Here is a 17198-nt window from a genome sequence, read left to right on the forward strand (position 1 = left end):
AATTTCTGCCATCTGGAAAGTTTCTATTTTAGATATATCTAGATTAGTCATCTATCAATATAGAAGTTATGTAAAGGGAATAGGACAGTGCCCAGCACTTAGGAAGTAAAGAGAGCTATTGCCAAGATTTAAGAAATAGAACAAATTTAGATCAAAGTTATAAGCAACCAATGATATCAATAATAATAATGCATTACTCCTCTATGAGACTTTAGATTTACATGTAGTGATTCCTACAAAAAAAAAACTCTGTGAGGTAAGACAAGTGTTATGATTCTTATTTATTAATGAGAAAACACATTCACAAGGGGTGATTTACTGATGTTATACAGCCACAAGGTAGCACCAGCAGGCACAAGACCTTGGCTCTTCAGTGCTTGCCACCAGTCCTACAGCGGTCCAGCCCCTTCCTCAGTGCCCCCATCACCTCCCGGTTCCTCAAGCTATAAATGAGGGGGTTGAGCATAGGAGTGAGGACCGTGTAGAAGATAGAGACCACTTTGTCGTGGCTAGGGGTCCGATACTGCCTTGGCCTGAGGTAGATGAACATGGCTGCCCCATAGAAAAGAGAGACAGCTGTCAGATGGGAGGAGCAGGTGGCCAGAGCCTTTTTACGAGCCTGAGCAGAATGCATACGGAGCACCGCCCCCAGGATGCGAGCATAGGAGGCCACAATGATGGAGAAGGGGAGAAGCAACATGAAGATACAGCAAGCAAACAGCAGGGTATCAAAAAGGGAAGTATCCACACAAGCCAGTTTCAATAAAGCCGGCACCTCACAGAAGAAGTGATTCACACTCCTTGAACCACAGTAGGGTAAGCTCATGGCTGCCACCATCTGAATCACTCCATCGAGTATCCCAAAAGCCCAGGAGCTCCCAGCAATCTGGAGACAGACCCTCTGACTCATGAGGACAGGATAACGAAGTGGGTGGCTAATAGCCACATAGCGGTCATAAGCCATGAGTCCAAGCAACAGCCCCTCTGATCCCACCAGAGAGACAAAAAATCCAATTTGTGTACCACAGCCCGCAAAGGAGATGGACTTCCTCCCAGACAGGAAGTTGACAGCCATTTTTGGCACAATATTACAGACCAACATGAGGTCCATGAGGGAGAGCTGACTGAGGAAGAAGTACATGGGCGTATGAAGTCGAGGATCTATGTAGATGAGGAAGATAAGAAGAACATTCCCACAGAGGGCCACTGTGAAGACCACCATAACTAGAGAGAAAAGGATAAGGTCGATCTGGCTATGGGAAAAGATGCCCAAGAGGATAAATCCATCTATAGATGATTGGTTCAACCATATTCCCATGGTTTAGTCACTCACAGTCACCTGAAAATGTAGACAAAAATTCAGAAATTAAGTAATATTTGAGATATATCTTTTGTAATCCCACAGTTTATGCTTTGTGACATGCATGAGAATGTGCTTTTATGTTCCAATGACACAGATGATAGAATCTCTGCAGTTCATAGAATTTGATTACATGGCTGTATTTGTAACTATAGTAAAAAAACAATAGAAACTGAATTTTTTATGTCACAGGACTATGGAACAGTTCTTCAGCAGGCAAAATTTTGGCTTTGCCACATAGTACTGGCTCTCTTTAGCTGCAAGCACATGGACTTGGTAAAATACTTTTAACAGAACTTGAAGTATTTTTGCCTAAGAGCTAATTTGTATATGATAATAAGGGAAAATAATGGAGACTTGGGATGTTTCTTAGTATTTATTTTGTTCAGTCCAAAAATATTAGAATCATTTTCATTCATTTATAGATTCAAACCATCAGAAAACCTCTTGGCTGTAGATTCAGGATTTCTCTAAATCTAATTATCTCTTACTATCCCCGCTGCAACTACCATGGTTCAAGCCATCATCCTCTCTCAACTGAATTACTGAATTATTATACCTATTATATCCTCCTCCCTAGACTCCCAGCTTCTATCCTTAAACCTCTTGCGTCAATTCTCACAAAAGTTTGTGTGATTCCACTAAAATATAAATCATATTATCTAAAAATGCTGGAGAAAGAATGTCAATGACTTGCCAAATTACTCTAAATAAAGTAAATAAAGTCCAAACCCTTGTAGCAGCAAGCAAGGCCCTCCATCACAATCACACACACACACACACACACACACACAACACACATACACACACACACACACACACACACACACACACACACACACCAGGACTTCTGAGCTCATCTCTTACCATTCCCCTTTTGCTCACTGTGCTTTTGCGAATTTCCTCAGACAAACTTAACATATTCCCACCTTTGTTTGTTTTCCTCTATGGCATTATATTTTCCTGGGCTTCTGTCTTTCATCTGCTTCATATCTTTATTCAAGTGCCAACTTTCAAGAATGAAAAGGCATATTAAAACTCTAAGTATTTTGGATTCTCAATCCCCTATGTTAGTTTAGCTTTCTTCATGATACTTATGCCATCTGACCATATACAATCTTACAATTTTGTACCTGTACTGCCTGTATCATCCTACTACCATATAAGCATCATTTACTGGTCATGGGGACATCTAGAAGCCCTTAGAAAGATGCCAAGCACATGGTATGGCCTCAATAGGTATGTTTTAACTGGATAAAATAATTCATGATAAAGTGATATGTGACTCCAACTTCTATTTTTCTGAAAGCAGAAAATTCTTCCTCATATTTCAGAATATCCTGTTCTTGACCTGAATGTAGTAGGAGTTCATTATTTGATTTTTTTAATGTGGGACAATATTAATGTATTAAATAGTATTTTCTACAAGTATTAGAACGTACAAGTACTCTACAAGTATTTCCTCAAGTATTTAGAATAATGTAAGGAGGTTATTTACAAATGGATTATAGCTGCATCACTGGCACATTCGTATATTGGTGTATTTATATGTCTACCTTACCTCACTGCAAAGATGAAGGGAGTCATTTGCACAGAACACCACACTCCCTGTGCAAAGAACAAAGGTAATTTCCTAAATCAGGATGGGGCAGGCAAGATCAGTGATGAGGGAGTTAGCTGCATGATTTGTTTTCCTACATAACAGAGCATGTCCTGACTTGTGTCCAAAAAGATGTTCCCAGGTGTCCTTCCAAACAGCAACAGTCAGGTATAATGATAATGGGGATTTCTATAGAAGCAAATCACTGTTCTCACAGCCTTAAAGAACCCTCTTAGCCATATTGGCTTCATTCTCAACCCATCAACAGAACAACCCAGGACTTTCCTAGCCCTCACAGCAGAAATTAATCCTTTGTGCTGAGAATGCCAGTCTAACTAACAGGACATGGAGGCACTCAGCCACATGTATCCTGAAGAACATGCACGCCCCACTGTCCTTTCTCCCCCTATCCTCTTTTATGACAACACTATAGGTTTGATTAATTGCATTTTTCTCCCCATTCTGAATTATTCCCGTGAGCTCAGATTGTCATACTTAACACCTCTCCTTAGGTGTCCAACGAGTTTGTCCTCCCTAAATTAAAGAGCTCATTGGACAGAGCTTATTCTCTCCTGGAGAAATACCTATCCTTACTTTCTTCCCAGCTCAGTTAATAGTAGATCTGTCAGGTGCCTAAGTCACATCCTCTAAGTCATCCTTGACTCTTCTCCTTCCCTCAAACACACATACCAACCAATACAAATCATTGCTGGCTCTTCTTCCAAAATAGATCCATCCCTGGACACTTTTCTCCCCTGATAGTTCCTACCTACTCACACCATCATAATCACTCCCATGGATGAGAGCAAATAACCCTAACTGGACTTGCATCCTAAATTCACACTTTTCCTCCACCCCAGTCTATTGACACATAAAACTAGAGTGAACCTATCTCTGTAAGAATAGAAGCCAAACTAGCTGGGCATAATGGCACATACTTAAAATCCCACTTCAGAGACTGAGTCAGAAGGATCAAAAGTTCAAGGCCAACCTCAGCAACTTAGTGAGGCCCTAAGAAACTTAGAGAAACCCAATTTAAAAACAAAACAATAAAAAAGATTTGGGAGTGCAGTTTGGAGGTAGAATGTCCCTGGGTTTAAACTCTAGTAGAAAAAAAAAAGTAAATAAAAGGAATAAAAGACAAACAATAAGAGGAAAGAGAAATGCTGATAAACACCTAGAAATGAAGAAACAAAGCTAGACACTGTGGTACATGCCTGTAATCCCAGTATTTAGGAGACTAAGACAGAGGGATCACAGGTTCAAGGCCAGTCTCAGCAATTTAGCAAAACCTTGTTTCAGCCAGGCGTGGTGGCGCACGCTTGTAATCCCCGCACTTGGGAGGTGGAGACAGGAGTATCACACAGGTTCAAAGCCAGCCTAGCTGGTTTAAGAGACCCTGTTTCCAAATGAAAAGTATAAAATAGGTGTGGGAGTGTAACCCAGAGATACAAGGGTTTCTAGGAACCCCAGTACCACACCAAAAAAAACCTTGTTTCAAAATAATAAATAAGCCAGGCGTGGTGGCGCACGCTTGTAATCCCTGAGCTTGGGAGGCTGAGACAGGAGGATCGCATAGGTTCAAAGCCAGTCTCGGCTACTTAGTGAGACCCTGTTTCCAAATAAAATATAAAATGGGTCTGGTAGTATAGCCCAGAAGTAGAAAGCCTCTGGGTTCCACCCCTAGTACCACCAAAAATAATAATAATAATAATAATAATAATAATAATAATAATAATAATAAATGAATGAATAAAAGCTAGAAATACAGTTTAGAATGTCCTTGGGTTCAATCCATACTTAGTACCACAAAAAATAAAATAAATTAAAATTTGCAAATATGTACTCGGCGTAATGGCACACACCTGTAATCCTAGTACTTGGGAGGCTGAGGAGTATCACAGGTTCAAGGCCAGCCTGTGGTAATTTAGTGATCTTTTTCAAAATAAAATAGAGCTGGGAGTGTTTTTCAGAGGTAGAATTCCCTAGGTTCAATCCCTATTAACACACTCGCGAGTGCACACATACACACACGAAATTAATAAAAAGAAAAGAAAATACTGATATAGATAATAAGAGGAAAGAGAAATGCTAATAAGTGCCTAGAACAAATCTATGTGTTGTGATGCACATCTGTAATCCTAGTACTTGGAAGACTGAGAAAGGAGGATCAGAGGTTTAACACCAGCTTCAGCAACTTAGTGAGACCTATTCAAAATACATTTTTTAAAAATGGGCCAGGCATGGTGGCACATGCTTGTAATCCTAGTACTTGGGAGGCTGAGACAGGAGAATCACAGGTTCAGGGATATATTTAGCAAGTACTAAGACTCTCATCAACCTAGTGAGATCCTGTTTCAAAAATTAAAAAAGAAAAATAGAACTGGGACTGTAGCTCAGAGGTAGAAGGTCCCTGGGTTCAATCCCCAGTACCACAAAAACAAAAACTATAAAAAATAAAAAGGACTGATGGTATAGCTCATAGATAGATATTGGGTTCAATTCACAGTAACAAAGAAAGAGAAATATTACAAATACGTGCTGGACATGGGGGTGCATACCTTTAATTCTAGTACTTGGGAGGCTGAGATAGGAGGATTGCAGGTTCAAGGTTAGCATGTGGTAACTTAATGAGACCTTATTTAAAATTAAAAATAAAATAGGCCTGGGGGTGTAGCTCAGAGGTAGGATGTCCCAGAGTTCAATCTCCAGTAAAAAAAAAAAAAGAAGAAGAAGAAAAGAAAAGAAAAGAAAGAAAAAGGAAAGGAAGAGAAAGAAGAAAAAGAAAGTGAAATCCAGTACCATGGAACTTCAAGAAAGAAAGAGAAGTGACATAAAAATACACTCACTCACTCACCTTTGGATGGGTCTCCTGTAGGAAAAAAAAAATTCAGCAACAATACCCTATGAAGGAGTTTCTAGCATTAGAATGATTCTATTCTCCGTATTTTTACTTACAGGTTGAAAAGGGACAGAGAATAGCTATTTTCTTGCTCTGATCTTCCTCAGCCCCCTACCACTTCCTCAGCCAGGCTGTGTATACCCACATCACCCTCAGCCTGTGGATCCTCTAGTCCAGACAGTGGGGCTCAGACAATAACCTCCTCTCAGCAAAAGGGGAAAAAAGAAAAAGATGTAGAAAAGGAGGTGGTGGTGGGAAGACAGAGCCGAAGCCAGCCTCTGCTTCCCAGGTCACCCACAGATGCATGCACACCTTCCACATGCACTTGCCTCTCGCCTGAGCTTGCCGCCCACACAAGTACTTAACACAGAGATAAGTGAAGAAGGTAATGCTATTAATTCCCAGGGGAGCCCATGAACTCCAGCTCTGGATCAGGAGCTCCCAAGCTTACAATTAAAGGGGCCAAGGAGGGAGCTTGGGGACAAGGCTGGGAGCACAGCTAGTGAGGTCCAAGTGAGGAGACCCATTGGGAAGAGCCACAGGGGCAACTATGGAAAGAAATGTGGGAAACGTTTCTTGTAGCTCTACCCTAGGACCCCCATTCCCATTCTTCCCCTGTGTTTCCCCAGGGCCCTCTTGGGGTCTCCACTTGTGGCTGCCCTCCTGGGTCTGCCCTTTAGCCACAGTCCACACTTGTCCTTCACCTGTCCTTGTGAGGTCAGTCTGTCTGTAAATGGCTTGTGATAAGGAGAGAACTGGGTGAGATATTCTGCTTGATTCAAAAGTGGGCACCAAATATAATCCTGGCCCTGAGGAGTTTATAACTTAGTAGGAGGGAAAGGCAGCGCCATATTTACGAGTCAGATGGTGCCGTGGGAGCTGGTGCTCATGACATCAAGGTTAGTGTATCTTCATAATTTGCTGTGCACCGTCCTGTGGTGTACAGTCACCATGGCTGTCATCCCTCTGTAATCATGAGTAGCATTGTGTTTCACTCTCAAAAGTGTCTTAAGTTGGAAAATCAACATTCTCATCAAAATATTATAAAGTTTTGGCTTTATGTCCTATAGAAGCAAAGATCTTTTCTAACTGGTGAGAATACTTATAATCCATTTGCCATATGGCCAATCACCAGTTTTATTTGTTTTCTCATTTAGATACCTTTGTTGCAGTGTTTTTTTGGTGTGCACTCCCTTCTCTGATCCTGCTTTCAGGAATTATAGCTGGAAACTCAAGTGTCCACAGAGGAAAGGCTGAGAAGGACAGAAAGGAAAATCAGAGAGTAGAGAAAGGAAGATAAAATAGTAAGAGAATGTCTACTTAGCAAGTCAATTTTAGGCATACTAGGTGTTGTTGTTTGGTGTTGTTGGTGCTGAGGATGGGACCAGGGACATTCTACCCCTGAACTACACCCCCTAACTTTTTGTTTTTTATTTTGAAACAGGATCTCACTGAGTTGCAAAGGACCTCACTGAGTACCTGACAGTGAATAGGTATAGGATTCGAATACAAATAAGAAGAAGATGCCAAAACAAAAGAGATACAAACCAAAAATCTTTAAAACATGAGAAAAAAGACCAACAAGGAAAAAAATAAACTCCCACAACTCCACAATGGAGTTCACCAATACAGAGCTGCAGAAAATACCAGGAGAATTCAGAATTTTTATTATTGATATGATCAAAGAACTTAGAAATGAAGTCAGAGAAATTATATAAGAAATAAAATATCAGTAAAGAAACTGAGGCCCTAAATAAACCAAGTAAACCTAATAGATATAAAGAATATTGTATCCAACAACAGCTGAATACATATTCTTCTCAACTGCTCATGGAAGCATCTCCAAATTAGACCATATTCTTGGCCACACAGCAAGTACTACCAAACTAAAAACATGTAGAATAATTATTTGCATCTTTTCAGATGATAATGGAATGAAATGAAAATAGAAATTAACAGGAGGAATATTCAAAAAAATAAATAAATATATAGAGATTGAATGATGTATTTTTTTTATTTTTGGTGGTACTGGGGTTCCTGGAAGCCCTTATACCTCCGGGCTACACTCCCAGACCTATTTTATATATACTTTTTAATTTGGAAACAGGGTCTCCTAAGCCAGCACACGTGGCTGGCTTTGAACCTGCACGATCCTCCTGTCTCCGCCTCCCAAGCACGGGGATTACAAGCGTGTGCCACCACGCCCGGCTGAATGATGTACTTTTGAATGAGGACTGGCTCATGGAGAAATGAGGGAGAAAACAAAAGAATTTGTAGAATTGAACAAAAATAGAGACAAAACATATGAAAATCTATAGACTATTTTAAAGGTGGTTTTAAGAGAAAAACTTATAGTTTTAGTGCCCACATAAGAGGAACTGAAAGTAACCAAATAAACAACCTGATGACACACCTCAAGGCACTTGAAAAAAAAACAGGAATGAACTAATTCCAAAAGCACTAGAATGAAGAATATAATTAAAATCAGAGCAGGATCAATAAAATGGATAACAAAAAATAATACTAAAGATCAACAGAACAAAAGGCTATTTTTAAAAAGATAAACAAAATTGATAAACCCTTAGCTAACCTAATCAAAGAAAGAATGAATCAGCCAGATGTGGTCGTGTACACTTATAATCCCAGTACTTGGGAAATTGTGACAGGAGAATCACAGGTTCTCAGCTAGCCCCATCTACTTAGTGAGGCCCTCCAAAATTTAGTGACACCCTGATTCAAAATAAAAAATAAAAAATAGGGCTGGGGGTGTTGCTTAAAGGTAGAATGCCCCTGGGTTTCATTCCCAGTACTGCAAAAAAAAAAAAAAAAAGAAAAAGAAAGAAAGAAAAACTAAAGCAACCAATAGCAAGCAAAGAGAAAGAAATAACAATAAAATGGCTTCTATCGAAGAAAAGTCCAGATCCAGATGGATTCCTAGCTGAATTCTACAAAACCTTTACAGAATAACTAAACCCAATTTTTTTTACAAATTATTCCATGAAATAGAGATGGAATTCTACCAAACTCCTATGAATCCAGTATCATCTTAATACCAAAACTGAGTAAAAATACTTCAAGAAAATAAAGTCAAAGCCCAATATCCTCAATGAACATAGATGCAAAAATTCTAAGCAAAATACCAGTGACACATTCAAAACTATAACAAGAAATTGCACTCCATGGTCAATTTGGTTTCATCCCAGGCAGGGATGCAAAGCTTGTTAAACATATGCAAATAAGGCCAGGCGTGGTGGAACATGCCTGTAATCCCAGCACTTGGAAGGCTGAGACAGGAGGATCACACAGGTTCAAAGCCAGCCTCAGCTACTTAGTGAGGCTCTCAGCAACTCAGTGAGACCCTGTTTCCAAGTGAAGTATAAAATAGGTCTGGGAGTATATCCTGCAGGTAGAAAAGCCCCTGAGTTTCACTCTCAGTGCTACAAAAAATATGCAAACACATACATGTAATTCACCACATAAGTAAAACTAAAGACAAAAATCACAAAATAATTTCAATAGATGCTGAAAAAGCATTTGACAAAATTCAATAGCCATTCTTATTCAAAACATTCCAGAAAAATTGGAATAGAATGAACTTACATCAACATAATAAATACAATATACATTAAACCCAAACCTAACACCTTACCAAAGGGAGAAGTTAGTGAGAATTCCCTTTAATATCAAAATAAGGATGCCTACTATCACTACTTCTTTTCTTTTTTTTTTTTTTTTGGTTGGGTCTGGGGATGGAACCCAGGGGCATTCTACCTCCAAGCTATACACCCTACCCTTTGTATTCTTTTTTTTTTTTTTTTTTTTGGTCATACTGGGGTTCCTGGAAACCCTTCTACCTCCGGCTACACTCCAGGACACCGATTTTTTTATATTTTTATTTGGAAACAGGGTCTCTTAAGCCAGAGAGGCTGGCTTCACGATCCTCCTGTCTCTGCCTCCCAAGCATGTGGATTACAAGCGAGTGCCATCACCCTGGCTGTATTCTTTATTTTTGAAACAGGGTCTCACTAAGTTGCAGAGGACCTCACTAAGTAGCTGAGGATGTCCGCAAACCACGATCCTCTGGTCTCAGCTTCCTGAATGCTAGGATTACAAGCATATGACATCACGCCCAGCTACCACTCCTTTTCAATATGGTACTTGAGACTCTAGCCAGAGCACTAAGGCAAGAAAAATAAATTGAAAAGACACAAATAGGAAAAGAGGAACTAAAATTATGGTGGATCATATGGTGGACCCATTTCTAGTTTTCTAAGGATTCCCCACACTGAGCTCCATAGCAGCTGATCTAGTTTGCAATCCCACCAACAGTGTAAAGAATTCCTATTCCCCCACATCCCTATCAACATTTATTGTTATTTGACTTCTTTGTGCTTGCCATTTTGATTGAGGTTAGAAACTCTCAGTGTAGTTTTGATTTGCATCTCCCTGATTGCTAATGATGTTGAAGATTTTTCATGTATATATTGGTTTATTTGTATCCATTATTTTTGAGGTGCCTATTAAATTCAGTTGCCCATTTCTTGATTGGAATATTTATTTTTCTAGTGTGAAGCCTTTTAAGTTCTTTGTATATGCTAGATATTAGCCCTCAGTCAGAGAAATTGCTAGTAAAGATCTTCTCCCATTATGTAGGCTTTCTTTTTAAACTTTTCATAAATTCCTTGATGAGCAGAAACTTTTTAGTTTGATTCCATCCCACTTGTTAATTCTTGTTTTAATTTCCTGAGCTTTGGAGGTTTTGCTGAGGAAGTTACTACCTGTGCCTGAATGCTGGAGTGTTTGAACCTATGGCCTCCTCTAATAGATTCATAATCTCTGATCTAACTTCCATGTCTTTGATCCATCTCAAGTTGATTCTGTTCAGGGTCAGAGGTAAGGGTTTAGTTCCATTTTTCAACAATGAATAGCCAGTTTTTCCAGTATCATTTATTGGAAAGTCTGTCTTATCGCTAGCGTGTGTATTTGGCTCCTTTGCTGAAGATCAATTGATTCTAAGTGTGTGGATTTTTTCTATATCTTATATTCTGTTCCATTGATCTGCGTGACTGTTTTCATGATAATACCATGGTGTTTTAATTACTAAAGCTCTGTAGTATAATTTCAATTCAGAAATTGTGATGCCTCCTGCATGGTTCTTATTGCTGAGCTTTGCTTTGGTTATTCTATGAAATTTATGACTGATTTTCTAGGTCTATGAAGACTAGCATTGGTATTTTGATAGGGATTGTATTGATTCTGTAAATAAGTTTTAGTAGAATGGCCATATTGGTGATACTTATTCTGCCTATCCAAGAGCAAGAGAGATCTTTCCATCTTCCAAGGTCATCCTTAATTTCTTTCTTTAGTATTTTATAATTTTTATTGTAGAGGTCTTTTGCCCCTTTTGTTAGGTTTATTCCTAAGTATTTTATTGGTTTTGAAGTTATTGTGAATGGAATTGTTTTCTTTTTTTTTTTTTTTCTTTCTCTGTGGATTCATGGTTGGCAAATAGAAAAGCTACTGATTTCTTTAGGTTGATTTTGTAACCCGCTACTTTACTGAATTGGTTAATCAGCTCCAGTAGTAGTTTGAGTTTTTTGGGTCTTCTAGATATAGGATCATGTCATCAGCAAATAAAGATAATTTTAATTCTTCATTTTTATTTTAATTACTTTGATGTCCTTCTCTTGTCTTATTGCTCTGGCAAGAGTCTTGAGGACTATATTGAAAAGGAATGGTGATAGCGGGCATCCTTGTCTTGTTCCTGATTTTAGAGGGTATTCCTGCAGTTTTATCCCATTTAGTATGATGTTGGTTTGGGGTTTATTGTATATTGTCTTAATAATGTTGAGATACATTTCTTCTATTCCAATTTTATACAATATTTTAACATAAATAAGTGTTGGATTTTGTAAAATGCTTTTTCAGCATCCATTGATAGTTCAGGTGATTTTTGTTCTTAGTGCTATTTATGTGGTGAATAACATGTATTAATTTGCATATTAGAAGCAGACTTGCTTTCTTGGGATGAAACAACTTATTCATAGTCAACAATTTTCTTGATGTAGTTTTGAATGCACATAACTAGTTTTTTTTTTGTTTTTTTTTTTTTTTTTGGTGGTACTGGGGTTCCTGGAAGCCCTTCTAACTCTGGGCTACACTCCCAGACCTATTTTATATTTTTGAAACAGGGTCTCTTACGTCAGCGCGGCTGGCTTCGAACCTGCGCGATCCTCCTGTCTCCGCCTCCCAAGCGCGGCGGGGATTACAAGCGTGCGCCACCACGCCCGGCCCACATAACTAGTTTTTTATTTAGAATTTTTGCATCTGAATTCATCAATGATACTGGTTTGTATTTTTTTTTCTTGAGATACTTTTATTTGGTCTTGGTATTAATGTGATACTGGCCTCATAGAAAGAGTTTGGAAGAATTCCATCTTTTTTGATTTCATGGAATAACTTGTGAAATATTGAGTTTAGTTCATCTCTAAAAGTTTTGTAGAATTCAACTGGAAACATGTCTGGACCTAGACTTTTCTTTGATGGCAGAATTTTTATTACTGCTATTTCTTTGCTTGCTATTGGTCAGTTTGGGTTTTCTATACCCTCTTGGTTCAATTTAGGTGGGTTATATGTGTTTAGAAATCTGTCAATTTCTTCCATATTTTCCAGTTTATTAGAATATAAATTTTCAAAATAGTTTCTGATGATCCTCTGAATTTTCCTCACTGCCTGTGGTGATGTCTCCTTTATTCATTTCTGATTTTAATAATTTGGGTTGATTCTCTCTTTCTTTTGGTTAGTTTGGCTAGAAGTTTATCAATATTTTAAAATAGCTAACTTTTTGTTTTGTTAATCCTTTATATTGTTTTTTATTCTTTTATTTATTTTTGCTTTGATTTTAAATATTTCTTGACTTCTGCTGCTTTACAATTAGAATGTTCCTGTTTTTCTAGTCCTTGAGTTATGTCATTAGGTTACTTATTTGGTGCCTTTTTGTTCTTCTTATGTGGGCGCTCACTGCTATAAATTTTCCTCTTAAACACTGCCTTCAAAGTGTCCCATAGATTTTGGTATGTCATGTCTCTATTTTCATTTAATTCCAGAATTCTTTTTATTTCTCTCCTTATTTTTGTTCTGATTCCTTTCTCATTCAAGAGTGTATCATTCAATCTTCATGTATTTATGTAATTTTTTTGTCTTCCTGTTGTTGATTTCTACTTTCATTTTGTTGTGATCTGAAAAAAAATCTTTTGAATTTGTTGGTACTTTCTATGTGGCCCAGAATATAGTCTATTTTGGAGAAGGTTCCATGGGCAGCTGAGAAGAATGTGTATTCAGCTGTTGCTGGTTAAAATATTTTGTATATATCTATAGGTCCATTTGGTTTATAGTTTCTTTAGGTCTGAAGAGTCTTTATTCATCTTTTGTCTTAAAATTAATCTAGTGGTGTCAGTAGTGTGTTGAAGTTTCCCAATATTATTATATTTGTGTCTATACAAGACTTGATGTCCTGAAGAGTTTGTTTTACAGATGTGGGTACACCTACATTTGGGGTGTACATTTTTACTATCATTATATCTTCTTGCTGGATTGTTCCTTTTATTAATAAGAAGTGATCTGCTTTGTCTCTTCTGATGTGTTTTAGCTTTAAGTTTGTTTTATTAGATATCAGTGTTGAAACCCTTGCTTGTTTTCAGTCTCCATTTGCATAGTATATCTTTTTCCATCCTTTCTTTCTTCCTTTCTTTCTTTCTTTCTTTCTTTCTTTCTTTTTTTGTGGTACTAGGGTTCCTAAAAGCCCTTCTACCTCTGGGCTACACTCCCAGACCTATTTTTACATTTTTATTTTGAAACAGGGTCTCCTAAGCCAGCGCGCACGGCTGGCTTCGAACCTGCATGATCCTCCTGTCTCTGCCTCCCAAGCGTGGGGATTACAAGCGTGCGCCACCACACCTGGCTCAATCTTTTCACTTTAGCCTCTGGATATCTTTGGCTGTAAGGTGAGTTTCTTGAAAGCAGCATATAGTTGGACTGTGTTTGTTTGTTTGTTTGTTTGTTTGTTTGTTTGTTTGTTTGTTTGCAGTACTGAGGATGAATCCCAAGGGCATTCTACCTCCAAGCTACACCCCAGCCTATTTTTTATTCTTTATCCTGAAACAGGATCTCACTGAGTTGCAAAGGGCCTCACTAAGTAAGTGAGACTGTCCACAATTCAAGATCCTCCTGTCTTCACTTCCCAAATCCTGGGATTACAAGTGTAAGCCACCACGTCTGGCTTAGTTGGACTGTATTTTTTAACCCACATTACCAGTCTATGTCTTTTAATTTGGGAGTCCAGCCCTTGACATTAAGTGTTATTATTGAAATATTATTTTTTCCTTTCACTTTGTGTTATATATTCTATTTGATGTAGTGTTATTTCCCCTTTGCTTAGTTGCCCACCTGACATAATTTACCTCTTCTCTGGTTCTGAAATTTGCTTCTTTTTTTTTTTTTTCTTTGTGGTTTATTTCTTAAAGTTTTTCTCTAGTGCTGGTTTGGTAGTCATGAATTTTTTAAGTTTCTGCTTATCTTGGAATGTTTTTATTTCTCCATCAATTTTGAATGATATCTTTGTTGGTATTGCAGTCTTAGTTGGAAGTTGTTTTCTTCCAGAGTTTGGAGTACTCCATACCAGTCCCTCCTGGCATTTATGACTTGGGTTGTGAAGTCTGGAGTAATTTTTATTGTTTTGCCCTTGAATATCACCTGTTCTTTTGTTTTCACTGCTATTAAGATTTTTTCCTTGCCCCTCTGTTAGTCATTTTGATTATTACATGGCATGGGGAGGTTCTTTTTTGCAGGTCTGGGGGTGGAACCCAGGGGCATTCAACCTCTAAGCTACACTCCCTGCACCCCCTGCCCTATTTTGTATTCTTTATTTTGAAATGGGGTCTCAATAAGTTTGGGAGAGCCTCACTAAGTAACTGAGGCCATCTGTGAATCGTGATCCTCTGGTCTCAGCCTCCCCAATCCCAGTGCTGGAATTACAAGCATGCACCACCATGCCCAGCTGGGGAGGTTCTTTTTTTTTTTTTTAAGCTTGTCTTATTGGTGTTCAGTTTGTCTCCTTCATGTGGATGCCCAAGTCTACTTCTATGTTTGGAAAATTCTCTGAAATTATTTCTCTAAAGAAATTATGGATACCCTTGGTCTGTGCATTTATCCTTTCTTCAATACCTTTTATCCATAAGTTAGGATGTTTTGTATTATCCCATAATTGTTGGATGTTTATGTTGTATTGTTGTAATGTCTTCTGTATACTGTTGACTGTGCTTTTGGTTTTGAACAAACTGTCTTCTAAGGAACACTACCCCTGTCTTGAGTGGCTACACTTCCACGGGGGCTCTTGCTGGGTTTGGGTGCTGGTGTTTGTGGCAGCCAAACACAGTCAGGTGCAAGTTCAATGCTTTCGGACCCTGCAACTTGGTAGGCTGAGATATATGTTCCTGGCACCATTAGTTGGTATCCCATGGGGATCCCTGGAGACCTTACAATGTCTCCTCAAACTGCAGACTGCAGTTCCCTCCCATCTGTCTGTCTGATAGTGTCTGATAGTAGGTTCCACTCCTGGCTCCACCGGAGTGGTCTGCAAGGTCTCAGGCTTCCTGCAAATCGATTTTCTTGCCATATAAGTTCCTGTAGCCAGGCACAGCTAGCTTCCCATGCTGGAACAGTTTGTTAACTTACATTGTTTAAAAGTGCTGCTCTGGATCACTGCCAAAAGAGGTGAGTCCAGTCACCACCCACCCTTGATACCACCCTTGATACTAACCATGAAAACTGCATCTACTATCACTCTACTGTTGTTCTACCTGTAGATCCTCAATACTGAGTTGTGGTTACTCTGGGGCTCCTTCTGCCCACTGCTATGGTGGCATTGATGGGTTTCAGGTATTAAGGTCAGGCATTCTGTCTGTCACCTCCTCTATAGAGAGTCGGTTCAGAGGTATGAGAAGAACAGTTTGTGACCTATGCATTTTAACCCTCAATGTGTGGGTTGTTGGGCATTCCTTTCTGTCAGCTGTGGTTAGTTTATCCTTCGTGTCTGGCAGTCCTTTCCTGTGGTTCACCTTTCTTGTCCAATCTTAGCAGTAGGGATTTAGAGTTGTCCTCTGGCATATAAAAGGACAAGTTGAATTTAGGTTAGAAACCTCTATGGAGACACTAATATGAATGTTCCAGGCAGCTTGTGGATATAGGAGAATGCAGAACTGGTGCATATAGAATTCTGATATTGAGAAGCTAGAACATTTTACATTGACCAGAGAGGAACAAAGTACATCAATCATCAAGAATTCAAAAATTTGTCATGTATATTTGTCATGTAGATGCTTTCTAAGGCCACTATCTCAAGCTTTTTTTTTTTTTTTTTTTTTTTTTTTTTTTTTTGGTGGTACTGGGAATGGAACTTCTACCTCTGGGCTATACTCCCAGACCTATTTTATATTTTATTTGTAAACAGGGTCTCTTAAGCCAGCTGAGGCTGGCTTCAAATCCGAGCGATCCTCCTGTCTTAGCCTCCCAAGCGCGGGGATTACAAGTGTGCGCCATTATGTCTGGCTATCTCAAGCTGGGACTTATGACATCAAGGTCAGTGTGTTCTTCATAATTTTCTATGCACCATCTGTGGTCTACAGTCACCATGGTGTCTTCCCTCTGTAAACATGGGGTCCTGGGGTAGAGCTCCAAGAAACTTTCCCCAGATTTCTATCCATAGCTGGCTCTATGGCTCTTCCCAATGGGTCTCCCCACTTGGACTCCACTGGCTCTGCTCCTGGCCTTGTCCCCAAGCTCCTGCCTTGGGCCCCTTTAATTGTAAGCTTGGGAGCTCCTGATCCAGAGCTGGAGTTCATGGGCTCCCATGAGAGTCGACAGCATCATCGTCTTACTCAGTCTTTGTGTTAAATACTTGTGTAGACAGCAAGAGAAAGATCTACAGCTCAGGTGAGACGCAAGTGCATTGTGGAAGGTGCACCTGCATCTGTGGCAACCTGAGAAACATAGAGGCTGGCTCTTCCCATCACCACCTCCTTGACTACATATGCTTTATCCCTCCCCATTCTTACCCTTTTAAAATTGTATATATAGGTGTGTGTGTGTGTATACACAAATATATTCAAATGCATATATATACATATACCAGTATATATACATATGTGTGTGTGTGTGTGTGTGTATTTATTTATTTTGTACTACTAAGGATGGAACCCAGGGGCATACTACCTCTGAGTTATACTCCCAACCCTATTTTTTATTCTTTATTTTGAAACAGGGTCTCACTGAGTTGCAAA

General features: G+C 39.0%; 1 protein-coding gene across 1 annotated transcript; it reads right to left on the bottom strand.

Moving 5' to 3' along the window:
* Nucleotides 1–370: 370 nt before the first annotated feature.
* LOC308265240 (olfactory receptor 2V1) lies at nt 371–1318 on the bottom strand (the record flags this gene model as incomplete). The annotated part of the gene is made up of 1 exon (XM_080698837.1): nt 371–1318. The coding sequence occupies one exon, from the start codon at nt 1316–1318 to the stop codon at nt 371–373; it is 948 nt and encodes a 315-aa protein (XP_080554963.1).
* Nucleotides 1319–17198: the final 15880 nt, after the last annotated feature.

The sequence above is a fragment of the Muscardinus avellanarius genome (assembly GCF_963383645.1).
Source record: "Muscardinus avellanarius genome assembly, chromosome: 7".
Classification (NCBI taxonomy): Eukaryota; Metazoa; Chordata; class Mammalia; order Rodentia; family Gliridae; genus Muscardinus; species Muscardinus avellanarius.